The following is a 27,607-nucleotide window of genomic DNA, read 5'->3' as shown; positions in this document are numbered from 1 at the left end:
ATTACCGTCTCAGTTCGCCGTTACGAATGGGCACTGTAGATACTCCATCTTATGTATGGACAAGTATATCTGCCGCGAGGAAGTTATTGCTTCTGGGAATTAGAAGTAAGGTGCACTCAGGGTACGAAATTAATGTGTGGGAAGATCCTTGGATCCCTACGATGCCAGCTAGGCCGGCGAGTGCCCGAGCTCCAGCAGTGAATCCTAAGATGATTGTAAGCAGCCTTATTAATTCTGTCACCAAAGAGTGGGACACTCGATTACTGGAGCAATATATAGCTCAAGAAGACATCCCGATGATTCAGAGTTTGGCCATTAGTCGTACTCATCGATGTGATACATTTTGCTGGAGTTACACAAAGACTGGACAATATACTGTCAAATCGGGATATTGGGTTGCGACAAACTTGATGAAAGATGAAGAGGAGTTAGAAGTTCTACAGCCGAGCATCATAAAACTTCAAGCCTTTGCTTGGAAGGTGAACGCGCCACAAAAGATCTGTCATCTTATATGGCAACTAATATCTGGACAGATAGCCTTAACAAGAAATCTGGTACGACGCAACATGAGATGTGACAATTACTGCCCAAGATGTGGAGCGCCAGAAGAGACTGTTACTCATGCTATCTTTGAGTGTCCACCGGCCTTACAAGCATGGGAGTTATCACAAACACCTTCGAGCTCTGGAATCTTTCCTGTATCGAGTATTTACGCTAATATGGACTTCCTTTTTTGGAGGAAGAATGATATTCTGGAACCAGAAGAGGACAGAGACCCTTATCCTTGGATAATTTGGTTTATCTGGAAAGCTAGGAATGATAAGTTGTTTAGAGGCATAAACAGAGATCCATTGGAGCTAGTCAGGTATGCAGAGAGTGAGTGCTAAGCTAGGTACAATGCAAGAGACTCGGTGCCGGTTCTGCCAAATGTACAGACTATTGAAGAACCACAAGTCTTAAGCTTGGGTAATATCTGCACGGTGGATGGTTCATGGACTTCCACAGCTCAATTTAGTGGAATATGATGGGTCTGGAAGGATGCAATGGGGAAGATACAACTCATGGGGTCAAGGAACTTACGGAGGAGGGAGACATCGTTACACTCGGAACTGGAAGCTTTAAAGTGGGCAATGGAGAGCATGATACAACACTCGACTTGTCAAGAGTTTGGGACGGACTGCAAGGATCTGATAGCAATGATGGAACAGCCACAAGATTGGCCCAACTTCTCAACTGAGCTTGAAAACATTCAAACTCTTCGGTTGTGTTTTTCAGACTTCAAGATTACCTATATTCCGAGGACGCAGAATGAGATTGCCGATGCGCTTGCTAGAAATGCACGTTCTTTTCATAGATCATTATGTTTTATTGGTTGTTCTATTCCGGTCTGGCTTCCCAGACCACTTCAAGTTTGAGTAATAGAAGAGCCGTTTGCTGTCAAAAAAAAAAAAAAAAAAAAAAAAAAAAAAAACATCGAACATTATAAAATTATGAACCAAAGCATTGTTATTGATTCTATCTATTAATTTTAACGTTACTTGCTTAGAAAAAAAATCTATTTTGAAATTTCCAACTTCGAGGAAATGTGGCCTCATCCTTCAAATCTTTTTGGAAAGACCCTAACATTTTCATATATGCATGGAGATTCACCATTTAATGATACAGACAAAAGGATCACTGATACGAGCAATTTGTGATCTCTTTGTGCGATTCTTGTTAGTTAGTATAATAAAAAATGATACTCTGAATCTTGAGGTGCGGTAAACAAGGTACGAATCTACAAAGTTGTTGAGTTAATAAAATATTCTGAAAAATAGAACGATCTTTTTTCAAAAAAAAAAAAAAGAAGAACAATCTTCTTTTATATATAATTCTTGAAATCATAAAACATTGCGTATTGTGATTCGTGATCGGTTGTTTGGAGTTTGTAATAACAACTTGCAACATCTAAAAAAAGTCCAATGAGTGATGTAAGCTATGGAATTGTTTCAATAAATATTAATTAACTATATTGTGGGCCTCGTAGTCTGGTGGTATAGGAACCTCAGCTGAGGTGTCCGCCATCACGAGTTCGAGTCCCGGTCACAGCGGATTTAACATGGTTTCCGTTTGGCCGCCAGGATCCTCCAGTTCCGGTTGGACGCGGTGGGATAGTCGGACTAAGGTCCGGATACCTAGATTATCAAAAAAAAATAAAAAACTATATGCGTCAGGCTTGAAATTCTTGGAGTTATACTTCTCATGCATCCGGTCTCCGTGATGCTCTCCTCCTCGTTTATTGTCTTCAGTATTGGGTTGTTATATGTTTGTTATTTCGCTTAAATAAGTAGCTAAAAACATTGTATAATTCAAAATGGTATGAAATTTTAACATGATTATAAAAATAAACTATAAGCGTGACATGTAAGGGAAGGAGAAAGGGTAGTTGAATCTTACACATGGAATGCTTCTAGACATCTAGTAAATGGTTCATGTAACTTTTATGAAATTGCACAATTTCTAAAAAAGAATATACTTCTGATGGGAGCAAAATTCGGTATAGGAGCATGATTATCGCTAAAGTGAGTTTTAGAGTTTTTTAAATTTTTCTTTTTTTGTTTTTTTCTTATCCGAAAAAAAAAAAATTTAAAAAGTACTAATCACGGGCCGCTACGTGTCAATGGGGTCCGTGAACAGTACATAAAACCAATAAAAATCGATCCTTATTTAGTTACTTTTGTTACCGATTTTTAACTGAATTGTAGGGTCCACCAGTATCTTTTCTTTATAAAACCTCTTTAGAAACTTGGGATAAAGATGGCCTAAAGTTTGCTTTAGGCTTTAGCTACTCCCATGGGCAGATATTAAATGCCCAAATTTAGAACGGTGAAGACGATTCGGATCAAGAAACTCTAGTTAACGTACACTTAAATGATGTCCTAACTTTGCTTTTAACATAACTCACGTTACCAATTACTATCGTAAATTATGAAAAACGGCATAAAACGTCCAAAACTCAAGAGAGAACACAAATGAGCAAAGATAATAATCATCACAACCCACAAAAATAAAATACTAAATCAAACAGGAGTGGTAGTAACACCAGAAGGTGAAGGAGATCTAGGCTGAACTTTCCTTAACTGGATGGCCTTGTGACACTCATCATCATCAAAGTACATGTAAGCAAAGCCACCATGCCGGGTCATATCCATACCGGCCATCTCATCCTCCGCGGATATACGCAACAGTTTCATTTTCTTGAGGATGAAGAAAAGCGTTCCCATGGTTGCACTTACCCAACCTGTGATCACTACTATTTGAATGAGCTGAGCCCCAAGAAGTTTCCCTCCACCGCCCATGAACAAACCGTGCGGCCTTCCGGGCTTTGCACCATAAATCTGGTTCAAGTACTTTTCCTCAGCAAAGAGCGCTGTGAATATCAGTCCCCACGCGCCGCACCCCCCATGTAGCTGCGCTGCTTCAAGTGGGTCATCATATCTGAGCCTTTCCGCGAGCTTGTTGCAGCCAAGGAGGACAAGGGCCGCCAAGAACCCACAGATGATGGCCGCCCAGGGCTCTACTACCGAGCATCCACCGGTTATTGCTGCAAACCCTCCAAGGAGGCCGTTGCACACATCAGTAACGTTCCAGTGTCCAGAGAGAAGACGTTTCCCAAAAAGGGTTGTGAGTGCAGCAGTGCAGCCAGCTAAAGTGGTCGTGACAGCAGTCCGTCCTACCGCGCTCCACTGGCCGTTCATGGAGCCTGATTCGTACGTCACAAGGATCTTGTTAAAAGAACCAGGGTTGAATCCATACCATCCAAACCATAGGAGGAACGTTCCCAGGACGACAAGTGAAGCAGAGTGTCCTCGCAGAGCAATTGCTCGGCCACCGTTATCAAACCGGCCAAGTCTTGGACCTTCGATTAACGCACCCCAGAGTCCAGCGATACCTCCGACCATATGGACAACTCCAGAGCCAGCGAAATCGATTGCTCCGGTGCTAAAAAGCAAATCACCTTCGGTACGGAACGGACTGGCCCAACCGTCAGGTGACCAGAACCAGTGAGAGACGACCGGGTACACAAATCCGGTTAAGAAAGAAGAGTAGATTAAGTAAGCTACGAACTGAGTCCGTTCAGCGATCGAGCCGCTGGTGATTCCAGCTGCCGCTATAGCGAAGGCCCATTGGTAGAGGAAAACGGAGTAATCATTGGTGGCCGTGGGAAAGTCTTTGAGACCGAAGTTTTGTTTACCGATGAAACCGTTTGAGGGAGATCCGAACGCAAAAGCGTAACCGAATAGATAATAAAAGAGACCTCCGGCTGCAGCATCAAGGACGTTTGTCAGCATGATGTTCATCGTGTTCTTGGCTCTAACCGAGCCGGCGCAGAGCATAGCGAAGCCAAGTTGCATAGAGAAGACGAGGTAGGCTGAGAAGAGGAGATACGTGTTGTCTACGGCAAAAGCGACGTCGGTGAATTTGCTGTTCACGGTGCCAAGTTGGCCACATATGTAATCAGCAGCCGCCGTGGCATTAGGGCCTAGCAAGACGGCCAGATCGGTGGCAGAGCATGATAAAGTCCCTGACATGTTGAGAGTGATTAGTGAGAGAAATCGAAAACAAATATTGGTAGAGGACGAAAGTGTTTTCTTCTCTATTTATTTATAATAAAACTGAGCATTGAAAAAATAAAAAGAATAAAACTGAGGAAACTTTAGGGGCTTAAAGTTGACTTTTGTAACTACAGCTTACGAATTTTATGAAAAGTTGCAAAGTCTTTAATTTTTGTTTGCTAGTACATGTTAAATATCTAATCACATCACTGAAAATTTCTTGATAAAGTCGGCATTGTTGAGATTTTATCATTTATTTTTTACATTGAAATTTCTTGTTAATTTGGTCAAAATATATTGAAATTTCTTATGAACATAAAAACTCTTCCGACCAGAAAATTTTATCGTTGAAACGTGACAAGAATCTCAAGACGACCAAAACGACATGTCCGTTGAAGAAACCATATGTATTAATTGCCTTAGATGCGATCATTTGAAGAAACAACATATCAGTTCATCTAGAAAATAAGAACGTCCTTTAAAACAATTTATGAGAATCACTAGATATTTTAAATCATGTAAGCTGAGGGCCTGATGCATTAAGTCATGAAATCCTCTGAGGGAACAGTTTCCAGAAGAAACTCGATCAAGATCGAGATATCAAGATAATGGTTCTTGGAAAGTAGTAGACTTGATTACGGACCGGGTTCAATTTATTTTCATCTGTATGACAAATTGCACCTTTACAACTTGTTGCGGAATAGTCTTTCACTTTTTCACTTAGAATTTAAACATTTTAGTGTATAGACATTTATTGTTATTTTTTTGAAATTTAATATTTATATTAATTTATTATATTATTTGGTGTACATAATATATATTGCATATAATTTAAATGTGATTTTAGATATAATATTACTAAATCTCATCAAAAATATATTAAATGTTAAGAAAAATATAAAGATAATTCTATTGTGAATATAAAACAAACAATGTAATAATAGGTTCTTACTTATATAAAATATGTATACATATATATTATTAATTTATAATTTTAATGAGACCATATATTTACATAGAATTTCTAAAAAAAATATTATCTTATTATTTGTGTCAAATTTTGAACCGGTCCAAGTTGGGACCAACGAAATTTATTAATTTATAGAGATTATTAATTTATCGAGTATTAATTTATAGAGGTTCTACTGTATATATATTAATACATGTGAATATTACACAAAGAAACAACATGCGCCGGTAGTAGGTGAGACATTTGTTACGGCAAGAAATATCGGGTTCAATTCTCTTATGAAGCATGTTTTCACTTGTTTTAAATAGCGGCACTTGTCATTAATTAATACAAATTACCGAAATATCCTCATCTTCTTCATACCACCCTGTCGGCCAAGAACCCTAATTTTGTTTCCAGACTTTTTTCTCCACGATTCTTACTATTTTACTCATGTTTGTTTGAATCGAGATCTGTCGACAAACTAGTAAAGAGAGAGAGATGAGTTCTCGTCGGTGGGTCAAGACAAAGACATGCTTTATTAGATCAAAGAGTCGAAGTGGTGTTACAAAAAGGGGAAAAGAAAGATGGAATTAGTCCGGCGAAAGCTGGTTCGTCGGACCGTACAAGTTCGGCGAGAATCAAGATGTAAAACCCTAGACCTAGCCGAAAGCGAGTGTAATAATTTTCGGATCCCTCAATCGTTGCCTCTCTTCCTCGTTTTATAGATGGTTCCTTGTTGACCTAATTCGTCTTGACCTAGTGGGCCTCTTCGACGACTGGGCTGGGATGTCGGGCCGTTAACTCGAGTCATCGAGCCGACGACTTCCGGTTCTTGCTTCGTCGGCTAAAAGCAGTCCAGAGTCGAGCTGGTCGCTAGCTCGCGAGTCGACGAGCCGAGCCTCTTTGTTGTGATCAGGTGTTAGGACAATTATCTTGTTGGCCTTTTGGGAGGGTTAGGCCCATACCCAACGGTAAGTCCCCCCAGTTCGCTGGTGAGTAGCATAGCCGACTCAGCGAATTTGGAAGTAGGGTTTGCAAGACAATTGTTCTGGACTCGCGATCTCGCCGACTCCTTGACTATGCAAGCAGCTTGCTTGCGATTCGTGATCTCGTCGGTTTGGTCCGAATTGACGGTTTTCTTTGGTTTCGGTCATGACCGCCATTCTCAATCTAAACCGGTCTTAGTTTACCTCGAGAAGTCAAACCATCGCGAGACGTGGTGAACTTCACGCGCCTAAATGGGCCCATCTAGGCCCATCTAAGTCTAATGGTGACGCCTCGGAGCGTGAGGTGCTTCCCCTCTTATAAATACTCCTCTCGCCTCTCATTTTCTTCATTCTTCATCCGACTCAGGTATTTTTTCTCTCTTTGTCTCTGCTTCTCTCTCTAGCTTCTTAGTCTTAGATTACGAGAATGTCGTTGGGCGGTAGGCTTTCCAGAGAACAGAAAGGGAAAGCGGTGGCGAGGCCGACTGAATCGAGTCCTGCGCGAGTCGTCAGTCGAACTCCCCTTCTGATTTCGAGACAATTCACCGCGAAGCCATGATGGACACAACGAATATGGATATGCCTCAGCGGGTCCTGGTTGCTGAGTCAGTGCATCTGATTCGCAAGGAAAAGGTAGTCGTTGAGTCGGTAGCGCAAGATTGTGCGAGAGATGATCGAGGTGGAGCGAGTGACGGAGAGATCCCTCCTCCTGATTTTGTTCCGTGCTGCTACCATCCTGAAGGGATTTTCGAAGATCTCCCAGCGTTGGCGCGGGAGCTGTTACGTCCTCCGATCATGGAGGGACAATCGTGGGAGAACGTTGAGAGAACTCGTTCGACTCCTAGCAGCGTGAAGATTTTGCTGAGAGCGTGCGGAGGAGCCGGAGTAACTTTTCTGATTCCGAGGAAAGCCCATAGACTGTGGTTCCCTTTGGTGGGATTTCAATGCGTATACGAGTCATACTTTCAGAACGAGACCAAACTCTGGTTTCCGATTCCTTGACTCGTCAAATCCTATGCGAGACATCGCGACGCAGCGATAAGCCAGTTCTTAAACGGTTCGCTCCGTTTCTCAGTGGCCTTGATGGTGACGGCAGCAGAGATCAATATGTCGATGAGCATGCAAACGTTCGAAGAGTTGACGTACCTTAAGTCGATGGGGGATGGGTTGTACTCGATCCAGATGAGGCCTAACTACAACGTGATCGTCGATCATCCCAACATGACGAATAACTGGCAGCGCTTCTACTTTTACGTCAAGTCTGACAGTTTCGCCTTCGAAGAGCTGCCCGGCGATTCCTTTCGATTTTTATGGAATCGTGAACTTGGTAGAGTATTGTTGATAGTTTATCGATAACCCCCTTTTCTTTTCTTTCTGATGGTTTTGCGCTTGGCTGCAGTTGACCACCCGGATACAGCCTCCTATCCCGAAGACTTTATAGCTAGCGCTCGTGCTCTCGCGTCGCTCACTCAAGTGAGTTGGAAGGATATCACCGTCGAGAGGATTCGACGAGCCGTTGATAGGATATCGAAGAGTAAGTCCTTTAACGCGTTTTATATATTTTTCTTTGCTTGCATCTGTTTGCTCGAGAGATTTATCTAGATCTGACTCGTCGGTCTTTCGCTGGAGACTGGAGATCTGACCTACTACCTTTGATTACCGGCAACAAGCGGCGGTTCTCCATTTTCACTCGCGCCAAGCAGAAGGTGATCAACGCAGCTAGAGAAATGAAAGATCTTCTGGACTTAAGTGCGTTAATCAAGAAAAAACTGAGCGGAGCGAAGAAGACGCCTTCTGCGACTCCTGATGAGATGACTTCATCTGGGCCCCTTTCTCTCGTAATCCCGCCGGCGCCGGCTGTAGGCCCGGTTAATGTCGACTCCTCGAGGGAAGACCTTGCGCGAGAGTCTTCCGATCGAGAGACTGCCGAACCGTCAGTGACCGATGGTAATAGGAAGAAGAGGTCTGCCCCTGGTCCATCTGCTTCAATCGAGACTCAGACTGGGACTGGATCCGATGAGTCCCCGAAGAAGAAGACGAAGAAAGAGAAGAAAAAGAGGAAGAAGTCCGTCGAGGAGCGATCGGAGCCTAGCGGAGATGTGGAGGGTCGAGAGCTCGTTGCTCTTGATAGCTCTAATCGTGATGTCGCAACTCAGACTAGCGTTGAATTGGACGACTCCTCGAATGTTCTGTTGGGGAGAAGGAAGAAACCTTGTCACGACAAAGATGTGGAGCAGCGGTTTGGCCTCGAGGGGAGGTCGAATAAAATTCCCGGACCATGTGGAGTTTAAGTATGATGGCGACACACTGCTCGCTTATGCCCCGACTGAGTGTGCTGAACTAGTTCGCCAAATTCGAGGTGGCTCAAAAGATATGCCGCCGGTTAAAGACCTCCTCTTCAAAGATGCCAACGTCGACGCAGCGAGGACTAAGATTATAGTAAGGATTACTTTCCTTGTCTTGCCTTCTCTTCACTTCAAGTTCTGACTTTTTCCTTTGTTTTTGCAGAGCGACGGAAGCATGAATTAAGTCGTCAAGTTGTACGACATGACTCTTAAAGTGACTATCTCCAAGCTGAAGCAAGCTGAAAAGCTCGTGCGAGTGAAGGACACAGCTCTCAACCGTAAAACAAGCGAATTTGAGGCGACAATTGATAAGGCTGCAGCGGAGCAGAGTCGGTTACTCAAAGAGAAGAAGGCTCAGAAGGAGAAGTTTGCGGAGTAGTTCGGGGAACTGAAGGGCAAGTTCAAGACTGCTGGCGAGAAGATCAGAGGACTCGAGCGAGAGAAGGCTGCTCTGGAGGAAGAAAATGCTGCTCGGGAGAAGGAGAAGGTCGCAATGGCCTTAAGGCATCTGAAGGAAGTCAACCGGCTGAGGGACTCTCGGAGTTATGAGGTTACGCATGAGCGAGTCCGCGTTCAAACAGCTATGATCGTAAAATGCAATCAGCGTTTTACCAAGATTCGAGACCTCAAGAAGCGTCGCGGCGACTTTGAGACGGCGAGATCCTTGCAGAGCCAAGCCTTTGGAACGAAGAAATGTTTCGAAGCGCTTAAGGAAAGTGGGATTGATATTCCGCAGGAGACGATCGACTTTTTTGCTGAGCAGGAGAAATAGTTCGAAGAAGAGGCTAATCGCTTAACTGTTGGCGGGATCCCCGAAGAGTTTCTCTGCTTATCTCCAATTCATCTTCCGTCTCCTTTCTTGAACGAGAACGTATTGGCAGCGATCGACCCGTACGGGTCAAAAACAAATCTGATCGATGCTGGAACCGCAACCATTCTCCAAACTCCCATGAGTTCTCAGGGTGATCATGCGATCGATAGATCGAACGAACCGGCGGAAAGAGACCTCGAGGGGTCTTCCGTTCAAGAATGAGGCGACGTCAGCGGGATCGAAAGTACCGAAGACGCTTCTGAACCGACGACTGCTCCAGTCGCTCTGAGCCCGGCTCCAGTCGCAGTCAACCACAAGGAACAGAGGATGGGACAGGATTGGACCCTGAAGATCTGAGCAATCAACTCCGATACTTAGCGATGTGAATCCGAATCTTCCTCTGGGGGAGGATGGGACAGGATTGGACCCTGAAGATCTGGTCGAACTTTCTGATTCTACAGCTGGGGAAGATGGTGGGGATAAGTCAAATGAACAGGTTCCCGCGAGTAATCCACAAGGAACAGAGGAGGATCTCGAGGAGTCTTAGGCCATGGAACAAGGAAACGTTGATGGAGTTAAGAACCCGCCTGATTTGAAAACAGATGGGACCGGAGGTGCCTCTAATCCGCTCGGAGCTCAAGTCATCGGAGAAGACCTTGATCGCGCTGAAGACTGATCTTATGTGTTGTTGTTGTTTTCTTTAGACTTTCGCTTTCAGCTCTGCGAGGCTTTCGTTGTTGTAACTCTAAACCCCTTTGGTTTGATTTTGCGGCTTCGTTTCTCGTTTGAACTTTTAGTAAGCCTTTGTATATATATTTTTTTTAAACGAAGTTTGCCTTAGCTGCGAAACGAGGTTTCTCGGACTCGGAACTGCCAAAAGGGTTTTTGATGAGTCGTCGATTTTTGTCTCAGACTTTAAATTTTAACGATTTTGATCTGGCGATGTGGTCAGTATTTCAAAGTAAACCTGAAGATTGATCAGATGGTTTATCGAACTTAGACGCGTTGTGCCGACAGTTCGAGTCATCGAAACGTTTAAACTTTCGACTCCGAAGAAAATCGTCTGTTTTTCGAGCGACAACGATTCTCAGTCGATCTTTAAGTAATCCTAGAGTACTCGGTTGGCCAAACCCGGCTTTAAAGGAATATAAGACGGTTGAAAGCTATAGTCTCGATCGTATCGGCTGAAGCCGTGACAGGACCGAAAATCCCCCGAGCACGTGTCTGAACAGGACATGCTCGCTAGTGGGTGCGAGTGCTAGTACGTTAGTTCGAGAGACGGAGTCATGCTCGTGCGTAAGCATCGCAAAAACAATTTCGTACTCCCTCTCATTGAGAAGATTTGTTTTGTTTTTTGGTTATAGCTGGACCGGTTAAGGCTGCCTACGTACCTCCAGGAGAGGATCAAGCCATTTGTAGTTCCATTTTGGTGAGCGAAAGTGGCAGTGGATGCACATTCACCCGTTTTTTTTTGGTGAGCGAAAGTGGCATTGGATGCACATTCAAGATATTACTCTTTTTTTTTTTTTTTGCGGGTGAAAGTTACTGAATGTCATTCACCGTTGATTTTGAGGTTTGACCAAGTAATATCGACGGTGAGTAATACGCGACTGTTCGATATCTTCTACAGAGTAATATCTTCGGAGATGCATGAAGTTCCGTGCTATGGGAACTGGTTCACCGGTCGACGTCTCGAATCGGTAGACTCCCTGTTTGATGACTTGGGCGATTTTATATGGTCCTTCCCAGTAAGTCCCCAGCTTGCCTGCGTTCAACTCCTTGGTGTTTTCGAACACTTTGCGGAGTACTATATCGCCCAACTCGAGAGGTCGATACCTGACCTTCTTGTTGTAGTAGTTCTCGATCTGATGTTGATAATTCTGGATGCGGAGCAGAGCTTGATCGTGTCGCTCTTCGATGGCGTCCAATGCGTCGAGCAGCATGTCACTGTTGAGCTCAATGTTCTGTGGTATTTTTGATCGACGTAGGCTGGTTACTTTCACTTCAGCGGGAACCATAGCTTCGACTCCGTCGGCCATTGAGAAAGGAGACGATTTTGTCGCTCCTCGAGGAGTCGTTCTATGCGACCAAAGAACACCGTCGAGTTCATCGGCCCAGCATCCTTTTTTCAAGTCGAGGCGTTTCTTTAATCCGTCGATTATGATTTTGTTGGACGCCTCGGCATGACTGTTGCTCGGCGGGTACCGCGGGCTCGATTTGTTGAGTCGGATTCTCCATCTTTCGCAAAATTCTCGAAACTTGTTTGATATGAATTGAGAGCCGTTCTCAGTCACTATTTCGTAAGGCAGGCCGTGGCGACAGATGATGTCTTTCCATACGAACCGTTGTACTTATTTTTCTGTTACGTTGGCAAAAGCTTCCGCCTCGATCCACTTTGTGAAGTAATCAGTTAAGACTAGGACGAAGCGCTTTTGTCGAGAGCTCGGCATAGGGCCGATTATGTCCATCCCCCACCGCATGAAAGGGTATGGCGCTGTCATCGTTCGTAGTATTGGTCGAGAGCTCGGCATAGGGTCGAGGCGTGTCGCTAGCATTGGTCGCATCGTTGAGCGTAGGCTTCGCAGTCTGCGTTCATTGTTGGCCAGTAAAAGCCGAGGCTTTTGACTTTCAGGGAGAGTGCTCGTCCTCTAGAGTGATTTCCTGCGGCGCCTTCATGCATTTCGGCCATGACAAGGTTTGTTTCCTCGCCGTGGATGCACTTCAAGAGTACTTTGGTCGCGGTCCATCGATGGAGCTCTCCATCTAAGACGATGTAGTGGGCACTCCGTGTTTTAAGTCGTCTCGCAATCCATTTCTCGGGAGGTAGCTTTCCATCGACAAGATAGTACATGAATTCAATCCTCCAGTCGGCGGCTTCAGTTTGTTCCGCTGCGGGGTCTTCATCCATGGGGACAGCTTCGGTTATGGGCGCTACGATGGTCGTTTCGCTAGGTGGGAGCTCGATGCTTGGTTTGTCGATCTTGTGGATGGGAATGATTCATTTCACTTGATCGTGCAGCCTGCTGCCTAAGGCAGCGAGAGCGTCGGCGCACACGTTCTCGCCTCTGGGGACTTTTGTGAATCCTCTGAACGACTTTAAGGTACGCGTCCATTTGTTCGTTGCGGGCATCGTAGTCGCCACTAAACTGACTGGTAACGAGTTGCGAGTCACAGTATGCACTGAGCCGCTTTGGTTTGACCGCCTTAGCGAGTCACAGTCCTGCGATCAATGACTCGTATTCCGCTCATTGTTCGAAGCGGTGAAGCCAAAACTGAACGACTGTCTGATTAATTCTCCTATCGGTGATTGCAACTGGACTCCTGCTCCCGATCCTTTGTTTGTTGACGATCCGTCGACATGGAGTATCCAGCTTTGACTTTGATGGACCAGGTCTTGTTCTAGCTCCGGCGCGAGCTCGATTAGGAAATCGGCGAGGAATTGAGATTTTGCTGCCGTTCGATTTTTGAACACGATGTCGTGCTCACTGAGCTCGATAGCCCACTTCGATAACCGTCTGAACTGATTGGTATTTTGCATACGGTGCACAGGGGCTGATTTGTCAGTACTTCAATCGTGTGATTGGAAGTAAGGACGTAGCTTTCTTGCTGATGTGATAACGGCAAGAGCCATTTGCTCAAGGGTGGGGTATCGAGTCTCTGGGTCGGACATTCGCGTGCTTTTGTAAAAGATGGGTTTCTGCTCGCCTCGATCTTCTCGGATGAGGACGCTGCTGACCGCGATAGACGACACTACAATATAGAGAGAGAGTGTATCACCGGCTTCTGGTTTGGAAAGCACGGGAGGACACATTAGATATTGCTTGAGCTGTCTGAATGCTTCTTCGCATTTTTCGTCCCAGACGAAACGCTTGTTCCCGCGCAATATCTCGTAAAAGGGGAGGTATTTGTCCGTAGATCTTGAGATTAAGCGGTTTAACGCTGCGATTCTCTCCGTCAGTAGCTGGACTTCTCGGCTGTTCTTTGGGCTGGGAAGGTCGAGTATTTCAGTGATTTGCTTAGGATTTGCTTCGATTCCTCGTTGGGTCCCAAAAATTTGCCTGAAGTAACGCCGAAGGTGCATTTTGCCGGGTTGAGTTTCATCCCGTACTCGTTCAGCGTCTTGAAGCACTCCTACAGATGGCTCAGGTGGTCGACTGTGCGGAGTGACTTAACCAGCATGTCGTCGATGTAGACCTCCATCATGTTCCCCAATTTATCGGCGAACATTCGATTGACGAGTCGTTGGTAAGTCACGCCGGCGTTCTTTAGGCCGAACGGCATTACTTTGTGACGAATGTTGTCTTCTCTCGATCGTCTGGATGCATCATGATCTGATTGTATCTTGAGAAGGCGTCCATGAAAGTCATGATCTCGTTTCCAGTAGTCGACTCGACCCGTCGATCGATATGCGGAAGCGGGTACCTGTCTTTGGGGCATGCCTTGTTTAGGTCGGTAAAATCGACGCAGACGCGCTATTTTCCGTTTTTCTTCTTGACGAAAACTGGGTTATCTAACCATTCTGGATATCGCACCTCTGCGATCGAACCGGATGCGAACAGTCGCTCTACTTCCTCGTTGACTGGCTTGCTTCATTCGGGGCCAAGCTTGCGTCTTTTCTGGCGAATGGGCTTGATGGTTGGATCGACATTCAACCCGTGGGACGTTATGGTGGGATATATTCCCTTCATGTCTGAGGTCGTCCAAGCGAAGGTCGATGTGTTTTGCTTCAGGAAGTCGATGATCACGCATTGCATTTCTTCGAAGAGGAATGCGCCGACTCGAACTACTTTGCTTTGGCCAGAGTCCTCAAGTGTGACTTCTAGAATCTCGTCCTTTTGGGGCTTAATCTGTTTTGATATCGCGTTGATGCGAGGAGTCGATTGTTGCATCCTCACCGTTGCAATCAGTAGGTCGCGTGCGGCCTGCTGGTCCCCTCGAAGTGTTTGCACCTGACCGTTTGGTGCTGGGAACTTCACGCACTGATGATAGGTTGTTGATATTGCCTTCATCGAATGCAACCAAGGGGTCCCGAGGATCACGTTATATGGAGCCTTCGTTCTGATGACGGAGAACTTGACTGTGCGCATTACCCCGCATGCGTAGACTGGGAGTTTGATTGTCCCGATCATTGTTTCAGAAGCTCCGTTGAATCCTATGAGGGAGCGAGACGACGGCTTCATATCACGCAGGTCAACTCCCATCTTATCGAGTGTATCTCAAAAGATCAGATCGACTGAACTGCCAGTATCAATCAGGACTATGGCGACGTCGCACTTTACGATTCCTACTTCGACGAGTACAGGGTCATTATGAGGTAGGTGGACACTGATGGCATCGTCGGGTGAGAAAGTGATCTGGGGATCATTCTTGGGTTTCGATGGCCATTTCTTCGAGGTTACTATATGTCGTCGATGATCATTGACCGACCGGACCGAGTCGCCACAAGGAGGCGAGCCTCCCATAATCATGTTTAAGAAGGGAGCGCGCTCGACTCGTTTGCTCTGTAATTGGACCCTCAAATCGCTGGACAAGTACTCGGCGATAGGCTCGTGTTTGTCGCCGGTCTTGACTTTCGTTTCTTTCAGCTTTCGTCGTAAGTCGGAACGTTTGGGTCGATTGAGCTTGATCCTGAGGTCTTCAGATTTCGAGGTGAGCTTATCGTGGAGATCGACGACTCGGGGCTTTAGGTAGGGTCGGATACTGGAGTCTTCGACTCTTTTAGCTCTGGACTCTTCGATGACTGAGCGAAGATCGTCTTTAGAGTTGTGCACGCAGTCGATTGTCTGCGACTTTCGCCTGAGCTTGCTTCTCAAATCATACGACCCCTCTGGTCCGCTATTTTCGCTTGGTCGCTTGCTGGAGTGTGCGTGCGAGTCACGGACTTTTTTTTCCTCCTCCTCGTTTGAGGAGGAACTCGGTCGTGCGAGGATGACTTGGACACGTCGACGATTACGAGGTTGCTCTTCTTCGACTTGTGCTTCGCCCTCATCTTCGTCTTGCTCTTCTGGTTTGTCATCTTTGGCGCGTCAGGGTCAGGCTCCGGCCTTGTCTTGATTCTTCTGAGCTTTCTTTTCTTTGTTCTTTCTCCAGCTCTTGGTGTTGTTTGGCCTAGGCTTGGGAAGCTCGACGTTTGCTGTTCCGTTTTCGTAGGATGAGAAGAGGTCATCAACTAGATGCCTGCAATTCCTCGTATCGTGCGCTTTGGACTTATGGTAGCTGCACCATAGGTTTTGCTCGGTCATGCCAGGATTCAAAGTTGAAGGCGCCGATGGGGTTTGCGACTTCTCGTCGTTTTCCAGACGTTCCAACGCTTCTCGCGCACGACGACAGTTGATCCCGAGGGGTTTCTATCTTCGACGACATAGAAGAAGTTTTTCTACTGGTTGGATTTGTTTCCTGTGGCGTGCTGTCGAGGTTCTTGGCGTGCCTTAGGAGCTTTTGGAGCTATCGGTTTAGCGGTCGCATTGATTTTCTTGAGTATCGCTGCTGTGTCTTCTTCCATTCGGATGAAAATGTTCGATCTGGCGATAGCATCCTGAAGCGACTTGGTGGGGTTTCTGTAGAGATCCTCGCGAAACAGGGACTTGAAGTAGAGGGTGTTCATCAGCGCATCAACGGCGATGTTGTCGGGGACATGCACCTTTGAAGCGACACCTTTGAACTTTTCCATGTAGTCGCGGAGGCTCTGGTTTGCTCCCTGAGATAGATTCCACAGGTCGGATAGGGTAGCTCCTTGTCTCGTGAACATGATGCACTGCTTGAGGAAAGCGGCCACCAGGTCGTGAAAATCGTTGATGGAATCTCGTTCCAATCCAGTGAACCACCCGAGGGCTGGTCCTTGAAGACTCTCGACGAAGAGTCGACAATAGCCAGCGTCTCTTTCTTCATCGGAAAAGTTAGTTCGACCCATCGCGATATTGAAAGCGGTGATATGGTCAGTCGGGTCTTCCTTTCCGGCGAAGGTCGGAAGCCGGATTTTCTCTTCTGGTCGGTACCGTACGTCGGTGATTCCCCGGGAGAACGAGGTTTTTAGGGTTTCGGCGAGGAGACGTTCGATTAACGGCGCCGAGGTGGGTCCTTCGAGCATCATGTCTTTCATGTCCAGGAACGACTGCTTAAGCTCAGCGAGTTCCTGGACAGTTACGAGATCTATACCGCCGGGTGTTTGGGCCTAGACGGCGTTTGTATTGGCCGTGGTCTCGACGCCGGGTGTTCGATAGGTGTCAAACAGCTGTTTCCAAACCGTCGTGGCAGGATCTGCTGAGTTCCCGGCCAAGGGAGCTAAGATTGCGGGGATAGCGGCTAGTTGCTCGTTCGTCGCCTTCTGAATGGCGTCTTGCTGCGCCATCCTCTCGAGTATGGTATCTGCGAAGGCTGCCGCTGTCGGGGCGCCTTCGGTTGTAGGTGACTCTTCGTCGGACGGAAAGTCAGATCGAGCCATGATCTTTTTACTGGCGTTACTTTGTCTGCCCCACGGTGGGCGCCAACTGTTTTAACCGAGATCTGTCGACAAACTAGTAAAGAGAGAGAGAGACGAGTTCTCGTCGGTGAGTCAAGACAAAGACGTGTTTTATTAGATCAAAGAGTTGAAATGGTGTTACAAAAAGGGGAAAAGAACGATGGAATTAGTCCGGCGAAAGCTGGTTCGTCGGACCGTACAGGTTCAGCGAGAATCAAGATGTAAAACCCTAGACCTAGCCGAAAGCGAGTGTAATAATTTGCGGATCCCTCAATAGTTGCCTCTCTTCCTCCTTTTATAGATGGTTCCTTGTTGACCTAATTCGTCTTGACCTAGTGGGCCTCTTCGACGACTGGGCCGGGATGTCGGGCCGTTAACTCGAGTCATCGAGCCGACTACTTCCGGTTCTTGCTTCATCAGCTAAAAGCAGTCCAGAGTCGAGCCGGTCGCTAGCTCGCGAGTCGACGAGCCGAGTCTCTTTGTTGTGATCAAGTGTTAGAACAATTATCTTATGGGCATTTTGGGAGGGTCAGACTCATACCCAACAATGTTTTACTTATGTTATTGCATAGATATCATCCAATCCCATCATGTTACATGATTTAGCACTCCTAACTTAGAAAAAATAAAAAATTTCAAGATCCAGAGTTTTTGGACGATTTGACCCAAAACGCCACGGTCAAGAGACGATTAGAGTTGAAGCGCCGATTAAGCGGTTGCGGCCGTATTTTTGAACATGGTCATATACATATAGAAGTCAAAACGAATTGTCAGATGTACCAAAATGTTGTACTTTCATGATGAGTGCTTTCTCCAACCTTTTGTACTAGTTGTCTCCTAAGTTTTACTTTTCTTTTACCTTATATATATATATGAATCTCTTATCTTATCTGTTAAAATTTTGAGTGGATTATTTAGTTTTTTTTTTGGGGTAAATAAGTGGATTATTTAGTTTGTTTAGTCATAACTAGATTTCCAGATTGAATTTGTAGAATTCTTTTTTAAAAGTTCGACTCCTCCAAATTATACAACCAATCATAGAACTGTTTTAATTATACTTTAAAATGCGGTGACAAAAACACTAACATAGCATATAACAGAATAAATCAATCAAATTTTCAGTTTATCACAAATAAAAAATGATTTACTTATTATTTAAATACCAATTTGCATTAGAGTAAATTGATAAATATACTTCTATTAATTTTAAAAATGATAGATCACAATGAATATTAATATAAAATATTATTTTTATAACCACACCAAAATCAACAGTATGAAACACATGTGTATTAATGAAATTTATATAAAATTAGAACATACTTCTCTTATTATTATTAAATTGAAAAATTCAAGTATGTTAGAAAGGTAATATTGAATAAAGAACCTAAAGTGTGGTTCACATCATCTCGCACCTAAATCACTTTTCATATTCAAGGGAAAATTGCCAAATATGACTCACAACTTGATTTCAAATGCAAAAGTAAACCCAAACTTGAATCAAATGCAAAAGTAACCTGAAAGGCTATTGAAATTACAACCAGCCTCTTGTGAACAAACAAAAAAAACCAAATTTTTTTTTACGTTTCTAACCCCCGTAAGTCGTCTGGACGACTTACTGGAAAGTCGTCTAGACTAGTTCTACTTAGATATAATTTAAAATTTTTGTAAAAAATATTTTGATAAGTGAAAAATTGAAATCATGTAATTAACATATGTTTTAAGAGATATAAATTAAGATATAACAAAAGTTAATTGTTTTCAACATAGATGAGTGAAAGTAAACTCATGATATTCTTTGGTTTAGGTTTTGCCAACATATGTTGTAGTATTGTATGTGTTCTTAGGGTTAGACTTTGGAATGCATAAATATTTTTTTGAAAACTTTAAAATTTACTTAAGTGTGTTTATTTCTGTGTATAGTAAACATTATTTAAGTATAACTACGGCTTTATAACTTGGTTAGTTAGTTAATTTAGTCAATTTAGTTTAGGGATTAAATTTAGGGTCTGGGACGACTTACTAGTAAGTCGTCTGATGTACAGTATTCAACAGACGACTTACTAGTAAGTCGTCCAAACCGGACCGAACCATTAATTTTTCAATGTACTTTTAAACCTAACCGGATTATTTACCGGACATATATAAGGTGTTTTTTTTTATTCACTGTTTCGCGAATTAAGAAAACCCTAACGCCGTTTCTTTCAAAGGTGATTTCGAAAGCGATTTCGAAGGCGATTTCCGTTGATTCTCTCTAATCCATCGTTCTCACCGCCGGTTATCTCTCCGCCGTTATCACTGTCGTTCTCACCACCGTTCTCACCACCGTTCTCACAGCCGCTTCCTATATATAAGATCTGAGAGGAAACCCTAGCGCACATTCTCTCAGAGGCATCTCGTTGAACTCCACCGCCGGTAAGTTATATCTCTTACTGTCGAGTGATTGATTGGGGAAAAGATGAACATAAAACGTGTTCCCTATCAATTTATACACTCGTTCTTTTGTTCACGTCTATTTTTGCAGATAAATAACCGCTATGTCGAAGACGACTATATCTTCTCCGAATTTTCAGGTCTGCTTTAAAATGTTCTACTGGAAGTCTTGGAAGACTTATAATTAAGTCGTCTACAAAGTCTTCCAGCTGGAAGTCTTGGAAGACTTATAATTAAGTCGTCTGCAAAGTCTTCCAGCTGGAAGACTTTCCAGACGGCTTAATTATAAGTCTTTCAGCTGAAAAACTTGCCAGACGACTTAATTATAAGTCTTTGATTATTTTGAGATGGTTGTCTTTGATTGTTTTGCAGGCAAAATAAATGGATATACCAGAACTCCCCCGTAGGATACATACATTAGAGGGAAAAGCCCCCCGCAGTTGATAGCATTTCGTATCATACCTGTTGGACGTTGCATACTGCTTTAAAGAAAGCTCTTCATGATGAAGAATATAAAGAGCTGAAGGAGTCAAAGTTGGGAGTTTTCATCAAGTTCCAAGAGATGGGATTTGATTGGGCTTCAAGGCTGGTTCACTACATGCTCGGTTTCCAGCTGGACATAAAGAAGAAGTATGAGCTGTGGAGTCTTGTTGGTCCAGAACCTGTGAGGTTTTCACTGTTAGAGTTTGAAAACCTCACTAGTCTAAACTGCGAGTACATCGAGGACCTTGAGAGACCTCACTGTGTTGTTACAAAGGAGTTGACTTCTTTCTGGGAGATGTTGGGAGTTCATGTCGAAGATGGGCCATCTACTCAGGAGATAATAGTAGCATTTGAGAGATGCGAAAGGTGGTCTCGGGATGATCGCAAGCGGCTCGCGTACCTTGCCATCTTCACTGGATACATTGAAGGGAGAAAATATTCAACCCCTACACGGGTTAGTCTGGCAAGGCTAGTGATGGAGCTTGAACGGTTTGAAAATTATCCATGGGGGAGAGTCGCGTTTAAGGTGCTGATGGACTCTGTGAAGGGCAAAGATATTTCGGGTTGTTACACTATTAATGGGTTTGCGCAAGCTCTCCAGGTCTGGGTGTACACAGCTCTGCCAGAATTGGGTGCTAATTATGGTAATCCTCTCCCAAACAATCCGTCTCCACCGATGCTGGCTTACAAGGGTCGCAAAGGACGCAGACATTTTAAAGAGGCTATCCTCAGTCAGGTATTTACTGCAATCTGGACTACTTCGCAGAAAACTTATAATTAAGTCGTCTGATAAGTCTTCCAACTGGACAACTTAGTAGAAGACTTATAATTAAGTCGTCTGGAAAGTCTTCCAGCTGGACGACTTAGTAGAAGACTTATAATTAAGTCGTCTGAGAAGACTATCCAGACTACTTAATTATAAGTCTTCTACTAAGTCTTCCAGCTGGACTTTCCAAATGACTTTATTATAAGTCGTCTACTAAGTCATCCAGCTGGAAGACTTTCCAGACGACTTAATTATAAGTCGTCTGCGAAGACTTTTCTTTCCATCTTTCTTAATCCGTCAAATATCTAATTCATATCTTCTATTTACTGTAGACTAGGGTGATCAACTTTGTTCAGAAGGACATTGGTGAAATGTTTCCAAAATGGGAGTTTGATGTTGAGGACACGCCCGCGGAGAACATAATTAAACTCATGTTTGTGAAGAAAACGTGGAAGTGGACCATGGATTGCTAGGAAGTCACCGGTACTTGGGTCAATACAAAGCCGGTGGTTGTGAGTCCAGCGAAGAAAAAGGTAGTGAAGGAAGATAGTCCAAGACCTCAGAAGAAAGCTCGTAAAGAGGCTAGTGAAGAGGCAGCTGCAGTGGCTAGTGAAGACGCAGCTGCAGAGGCTAGTGAAGAGGTTCATACGACTGTTGGTGGGTTGACCAAAGAGGATATTAAAACCATGTTCAAGGACATAGTTGATGCCATGAGGGAAGGGTTTGGGACGTGCCTTAAGGAGATCAAGTATCTGTCGGAAAGGGTGGAAGCTGTGGAGAAGAAGGTTGGTATCACCACAAAACGGAAAGGGACATCAGCTCAAAACACTACCCCTCCACATAAACCGACGCTCGAACCCGGGGTTAGTAACGAATCCTCTCCCAACAAGAGATTGACTAGACAAAGTCTTAAGAATAAAAACTGAAAAGTATTATTTTCTTTGTTTCTTGTATGTCAGAACATGTGTGCTTTGTTTATAGTGTATGAAATGGATCTTTGGACAAAGTCATTGGTTATTATTGTTTGAAATTGATCTTTGGTTATTATTTTATAAACCCATCTTGTATATTGCAGAGTGAAAGTGTTAATGGGACGAACGCGGGAAGGAAGAGCTTGCCGGAGGATAAAGGTCCAGATGTGCCCGCAGATACTAGTTCCTCGAAAGATAAAGCTCCAGAACCGAGCCTTGTTCTATTGGACAAAAATTAATCCACTGTTTCGGATTTACAGAAGGAGGATGCTAGATATCTGGAAATGAGGGATGCTGCTTTGGCACTTTGCCGTGCAAAGAGTGATCGAACAAGGAAACTTGCTGCCTCGCAGCAATCTCCTTATACGGCAAACAGCACGGCCAAAGTGATCATTCCAAACAAAAAGCTTTATCCAGGCTATAATCCTTTTGCAACAATTGATAAGAAGAAGTTGAAGGAGCTCGCTGATTGGTTGAAAACTTGTCTGTAAGTGTTTGCTTTTCCCATAATAGTTTGCTTTAGTCTACAAAAACTGATTGCTTTTCAACATTTTGTGTTTGCAGTCATTATAGAACACCTCTCGATAAAAAACCACGTACAAGTAGAACTTTGACAGAGCGGAAGTATCCGTAGTAACCGATAATGCGAAGGTAACGTTGAATTCTGAGAATACCCGTTAGCTAAGCTTTCTTAAAGCCGTTGAATTCTCACAGAATGCCCGGAAGTAAGGATTCAAGAGTTTGTTAACACCAAAGCTCTAGTTTATTAATCAATAATTCAAAGGTGTGTCTCTCACAAAGCCGAGAGGGCACATATATATAACGAAAATAAAAGACCTAGTCGGTTAAGGAAACTATCGACTCCTAAACGTATAAGGAAAATAGAAAACCAAACCTAACTTTAGAAAAAGAAAAAAGAAAACCAAAGTCTAATAGGAGTAAGATGTATGCTACATCAGGTCCCCTCCCGTACGAGAGATTCGTCCACGAATCCTGAAAGCAAATCGTCGTCAGGTTCAAACTTGAAGAGATGCTTGACGTTGAAGACATCCGCTGTCTGAATATGTGGAGGAAGAAGAAGCCGGTATGCATTGGCGTTGATCTTCTCGATGATCTCCACCGGACCAATCTTCCGTGGTTTGAGCTTATTATACTGTCCCGTTGGAAAACGCTCTTTAGTCATGACTGCCCAAACGTGATCACCCACCTGAAAATGAACCTCTCGTCGCCGAGAATCCGCATCTCGCTTATACTTTAACACTGTCCCTGCGAGATTATCTTGAGCGCGTTCATGGACACTGTGAAGCTCGCGGATCAACTCCTCAGCGCGACCATGAAATTCCCCGGGTTGTGGAGTTACCATCAATCCCAACGGCCCTCGAGGGATAACACCATACACAACTTTAAACGGACTGAAGCCGAGACTTCTCTTGTGAGCGTGGTTGTGAGCGAACTCAGCCTGACACAAGACAGTATCCCATGACCGTAAATTCTTACCCACAAGACAACGTAACATGTTCCCTAAGCTTCTATTGACGACCTCAGTCTGACCATCTGTTTGAGGATGATAAGCAGAACTCATATCAAGGCTGGTTTTGAAAAACTTCCACAAGGAACGCCAGAAGTGACTAATGAAACGGGAATCCTGATCAGACACAATGGACGTAGGAAGCCCATGCAAGCGATATATCTCGCGAAAGAAGAGCTGAGCGACCTGGACTGCATCTGTTGTCTTCTCACAAGGAATAAAGTGAACCATCTTGGAAAAACGATCAACCACAACAAAAATTGAGTCATTACCGCGTTGAGTGCGAGGTAGACCGAGAACGAAATCCATGCTGATATCGCTCTAAGGCTTTGTCGGAATGGGCAACGGGAGATATAAACCAGCATTAGACGCATGGCCCTTTCTCCGTTGACAAGTCGTGCAGCGAGCTACGAACCATTCCACATCCCTCCGTAAAGTTGGCCAGAAATAAGAATCGGTCACACGCTTAAGTGTCCGATCTCGACCAACATGGCCCTCACCATGTAACTCTTTAATGATCTGCAAACGTAAGCTACTCTCGGGGACGCACAACCAGTTGTTTTTGAAGATGAAACCCTCGACAATCGAATAGTCAGAGCGTACGTTCTGGTTAAGGTCTGTCCACACGGCTGCAAAGAAAGGATCCGTTGCATATAACTCCGCGAAGCATTCAAATCCAAGGACACTGACCCGCAGAGTTGCAACTAACGCGTGCCTGCGGCTCAGAGCATCCGCAACCTTATTTAGTTTTCCCGACTGGTGCTTAATCACAAACGTAAATTGTTGAAGATAAGCAATCCATGAAGCATGTCGCGACGATATTTTATCCTGTGTATCCAGGTATTTCAACGCGACGTGATCGGTAAACAAAACAAACTCCTTATGAGCAAGGTAATGGCGCCAATGCTTTATTGCTTGCACGATCGCATAAAATTCCACGTCATAGGTACTGTAACGAGCTCTAGCTCCTGCCATCTTCTCACTATAATAGGCAACGGGGCGCCCCTGTTGACTTAAGACCGCGCCAACGCCTAGTTTACTAGCGTCACAATGAAGCTCAAAAGGTAGATCAAAGTTCGGAAGCACTAGTATAGGAGCAGTTGTTAACTTAGGTTTGATGAGCTCGAACGCTTGTGATGCCTCAGGTGTCCATACGAAGGTAGTGTTCTTCATGCAATCCGTTATTGGTGCCATGATTGTGCTGAAGTTATACACAAACCGCCGATAGAAAGACGCTAACCCGTGAAAGCTTCGAACGTCGGTGATAGTCGTCGGAACTGGCCATGAGGACACGGCAGCCACCTTCTGAGGGTCCACGCGGAGGCCTGCAGCAGACACTACGTAGCCAAGAAACAAAACTTCGGAAACGCCAAACTCACATTTGTGTTTGGCGATGTAAAGCTTTTCCCGGCGAAGGACTAGTAAGACATCCCGTAAGTGCAGCAGATGCTCGTCAAGAGAATTGCTAAATATGAGAATGTCGTCAAAATAAACCACAACAAATCTTCCAATAAATGGTTGCAGTGCTTGATTCATGATTCGCATGGATGTGCTAGGAGGATTGGATAACCCGAAAGGCATAACGAGCCATTCGAACAACCCTTCGCGCGTCTTGAAAGCTGTTTTCCATTCATCCCCTGGGCGGATTCGAATCTGATGATAGCCACTTTTCAGATCCAATTTAGTAAAAATAGTGGCTTTTCCTATCTGATCTAGCAGATCATCTAAACGAGGTATAGGAAACCGGTAACATGTTGTGATCTTATTGATTACCCGACTGTCGACGCACATACGCCACATTTTGTCCTTCTTTGGGATTAATAGTGCTGGGACGGCACAGGGGCTGAGACTTTCACGCACGTAACCTTTAAGTAATAGTTCCTCTACTTGACGTCGTAACTCTTCGTGCTCTTCGAGACTCATACGATAATGTGCCCGATTAGGTAAGACGACATTCGGGACAAGGTCAATGTGATGCTGTATGTCTCTTAGACGAGGTAATCCGGCGGGTAAATCCTCTGGAAATAGATCATGGAAGTCGGTGATGATTGTTTCAAATTCGCGCTGGACGACATTAGTCGTTGCAATTTTCGCATCGGCAGCGATCAACGCAAAAATTGGACAAGCAGCACGCAGCTCGTCCTCAAGTTGAGATTTGGAGATGATTAGGAGGTTCTGTTTTGGCGTGTTTTGTTGATTATCCTTAGTCGCGGTAATGTCAACCTCGGGTGAAGGGAGCAAAGTGATCTTGCGCCCTTGAAACATAAACGAATGTGTGTTAAGTTTGCCATTGTGGAGTACTTCCCAATCATATTGCCAAGGACGACCGAGAATGATATGAGACACATCCATCGGAGCTATATCGCAGTATAATGTTTCTTTGTAGAAGGATCCAATGGATAGGGGCACTTGAGTGCGTTTAGAAACATAGACTTCTGCTCCTGTTTGCATCCATAAGAGACGGCATGGGTGCGGGTGTGCTTCGGCTGTGAGTGCTAGCTTACGCGCGGCTTCCTCTGATACGACGTTGGCGGAGCAACCTGAGTCGATCACAAAACAACATATTTTCCCTTTCACCGTGCAAGTAGAACTGAATAGCGAAGTACGCTGCCAGGCTTCACTGGTTTTTGGAGCTAAACAGTTTCGACGGAGCATTAGAAACGTTCCGGTATCACCCGGGACTTGCTCTTCTTCGACATTCTCTATCTGTTCTTCTTCGTCATCATAAATTGGTTCTCCTGTAATCTCTTTATCAGAAGCAAGTAACCCGCGACGTCCCTGAGGACATGCTGTCTGTATATGGCCACGTTCCCCACATGTAAATCACCGAAGAGCATTCGGCCGTGCCGGGCGTGCCTCTGCTGCTGTTGTGTTGGCCGGTCGATTGTTGTTGCGTGGGGTAGTAGTCTCGCGATGTGTTGCTGTCTTGGTGTCATCGTTTGTCGCGGTGGTGCGAGGACGAGAGTTGTTTGTCCATTGACTAGTGTTTGATCGTGACTGTTGTTCTATGAGGAGGGCTCTTTGACGAGCTTCGGAGACAGAACAAGGATCAAACTGGTGCAGCATGGTCTGTATCTGGGATCGTAAACCCGCAATATAACGCACCACCAATTGATCTTCCGAATCATGAATATCCACACGTGTGAGCATCAGATAAAATTCGTTAGAATAGTCTTCCACGGAGCGTGAACCTTGACGGATGTTATGGAACTTTTGGAATAATAAGCGTTCAAAATTATACGGAATAAACGTTTTCCGCATATGTTTTTTTAGCTTTTCCCAAGAAGTGATTTTCTCCTTTCCACGACGAGTTCGTGACAACGTAGTTTGGCTCCACCAAGAGGCGGTGTGCCCTCGAAAACGCGTAGTGACAAGCGGGACTCGTTTTTGTTCTGGAACGTCTTTGAACTCAATGACTTCGTCGACCGTGACAAACCAATCGAGTAGCTCCTCTGGTTTTGATCCTCCATGGAACTCAGGGATATCTATCTTTAAACCCGAATTCCAACGAAAATCATCATCGTTGCGATGTTGGCGATGGTGGTGTTGTTGACGTTGTTGGTTGTTATCGCCGAAGGGGTTATCCAAAACGTCATGCATCGTCGACTTGTTCTTCAAAGATAGGGTTGTTGTTGTGGCGTTGTTGTCGTTGAGGCTGTTGAGCGCGAGGAGCGTCGGCGTTAGCTGCGTTTGCTGCCCAGGCGGCTTGGACTCCATCCTACACTCCTTGCTGAATTGCTTCAGCCATTGTTCGTCGCATGTTATCTTGAAAGTTTTCTTGAAAATCTTCCAAGAATTGCTGCATCTGTACCCAATCATTCGATGGCGAGGGGGCATTGGACCTAAGATCGATAATCACGATTGGAATTGTAATTGAAAGGCTCTGATACCAACCTGACGGAGCGGAAGTATCCGTAGTAACCGATAATGCGAAGGTAACGTTGAATTCTGAGAATACCCGTTAGCTAAGCCTTCTTAAAGCCGTTGAATTCTCACAGAATGCCCGGAAGTAAAGGATTCAAGAGTTTGTTAACACCAAAGCTCTAGTTTATTAATCAATAATTCAAAGTTGTGTCTCTCACAAAGCCGAGAGGGCACATATATATAACGAAAATAAAATACCTAGTCGGTTAAGGAAAACTACCGACTCCTAAACGTATAAGGAAAATAGAAAACCAAACCTAACTTTAGAAAAAGGAAGTAGAAAACCAAAGTCTAATAGGAGTAAGATGTATGCTACATCAAACTTGGTGGTATCAAATCCTCCGAACCTCCTTA

General features: G+C 44.6%; 5 protein-coding genes across 5 annotated transcripts; 1 reads left to right on the top strand and 4 right to left on the bottom strand.

The window, feature by feature from the left end:
* The first annotated feature begins 1,043 nt into the window (after positions 1-1,043).
* On the top strand, positions 1,044-1,415 carry LOC125591843. The gene has a single exon (XM_048766711.1). It carries the CDS (start codon positions 1,044-1,046, stop codon positions 1,413-1,415), a length of 372 nt encoding a protein of 123 aa, XP_048622668.1.
* Positions 1,416-2,945: 1,530 nt separating this feature from the next.
* Positions 2,946-4,645, bottom strand: LOC106412609 (ammonium transporter 1 member 1-like). The gene has a single exon (XM_022708456.2). It carries the CDS (start codon positions 4,569-4,571, stop codon positions 3,060-3,062), a length of 1,512 nt encoding a protein of 503 aa, XP_022564177.1. The 5' UTR covers positions 4,572-4,645; the 3' UTR covers positions 2,946-3,059.
* A 9,633-nt stretch (positions 4,646-14,278) lies between these two features.
* On the bottom strand, positions 14,279-14,890 carry LOC106412608. Its single transcript, XM_013853526.1, has one exon. The coding sequence runs from the start codon at positions 14,888-14,890 to the stop codon at positions 14,279-14,281; it is 612 nt and encodes a 203-aa protein (XP_013708980.1).
* Positions 14,891-16,065: 1,175 nt separating this feature from the next.
* Positions 16,066-16,788, bottom strand: LOC106412605. The gene has a single exon (XM_013853524.1). The coding sequence runs from the start codon at positions 16,786-16,788 to the stop codon at positions 16,066-16,068; it is 723 nt and encodes a 240-aa protein (XP_013708978.1).
* Positions 16,789-23,650: 6,862 nt separating this feature from the next.
* On the bottom strand, positions 23,651-27,166 carry LOC125591842. Its single transcript, XM_048766710.1, has 2 exons — positions 26,186-27,166; positions 23,651-26,122 (listed from the first exon to the last, which is right to left on the bottom strand). Exons 1-2 carry the CDS (start codon positions 27,164-27,166, stop codon positions 23,651-23,653), a joined length of 3,453 nt encoding a protein of 1,150 aa, XP_048622667.1.
* Positions 27,167-27,607: the final 441 nt, after the last annotated feature.

The sequence above is a fragment of the Brassica napus genome, chromosome C8 (genome assembly GCF_020379485.1).
Source record: "Brassica napus cultivar Da-Ae chromosome C8, Da-Ae, whole genome shotgun sequence".
Lineage (NCBI taxonomy): Eukaryota > Viridiplantae > Streptophyta > Magnoliopsida > Brassicales > Brassicaceae > Brassica > Brassica napus.
Note: the sequence above shows the minus strand (reverse complement) of the source record. Positions and strands in the feature narration are given on the sequence as shown.

What these genes read in the sequence shown, in the direction of transcription:
- LOC125591843 (XM_048766711.1), top strand. Translation starts at nt 1,044, where the DNA reads ATGGGGAAGATACAACTCATGGGGTCAAGGAACTTACGGAGGAGGGAG.
- LOC106412609 (XM_022708456.2), bottom strand. Translation starts at nt 4,571, where the DNA reads ATGTCAGGGACTTTATCATGCTCTGCCACCGATCTGGCCGTCTTGCTA.
- LOC106412608 (XM_013853526.1), bottom strand. Translation starts at nt 14,890, where the DNA reads ATGGGAGTTGACCTGCGTGATATGAAGCCGTCGTCTCGCTCCCTCATA.
- LOC106412605 (XM_013853524.1), bottom strand. Translation starts at nt 16,788, where the DNA reads ATGAAAGACATGATGCTCGAAGGACCCACCTCGGCGCCGTTAATCGAA.
- LOC125591842 (XM_048766710.1), bottom strand. Translation starts at nt 27,166, where the DNA reads ATGCCCCCTCGCCATCGAATGATTGGGTACAGATGCAGCAATTCTTGG. An exon ending in CCAACACAACAGCAGCAGAG is followed by an intron (nt 26,123 to 26,185) that starts GCACGCCCGGCA and finishes GGCCATATACAG; the next exon opens with ACAGCATGTCCTCAGGGACG.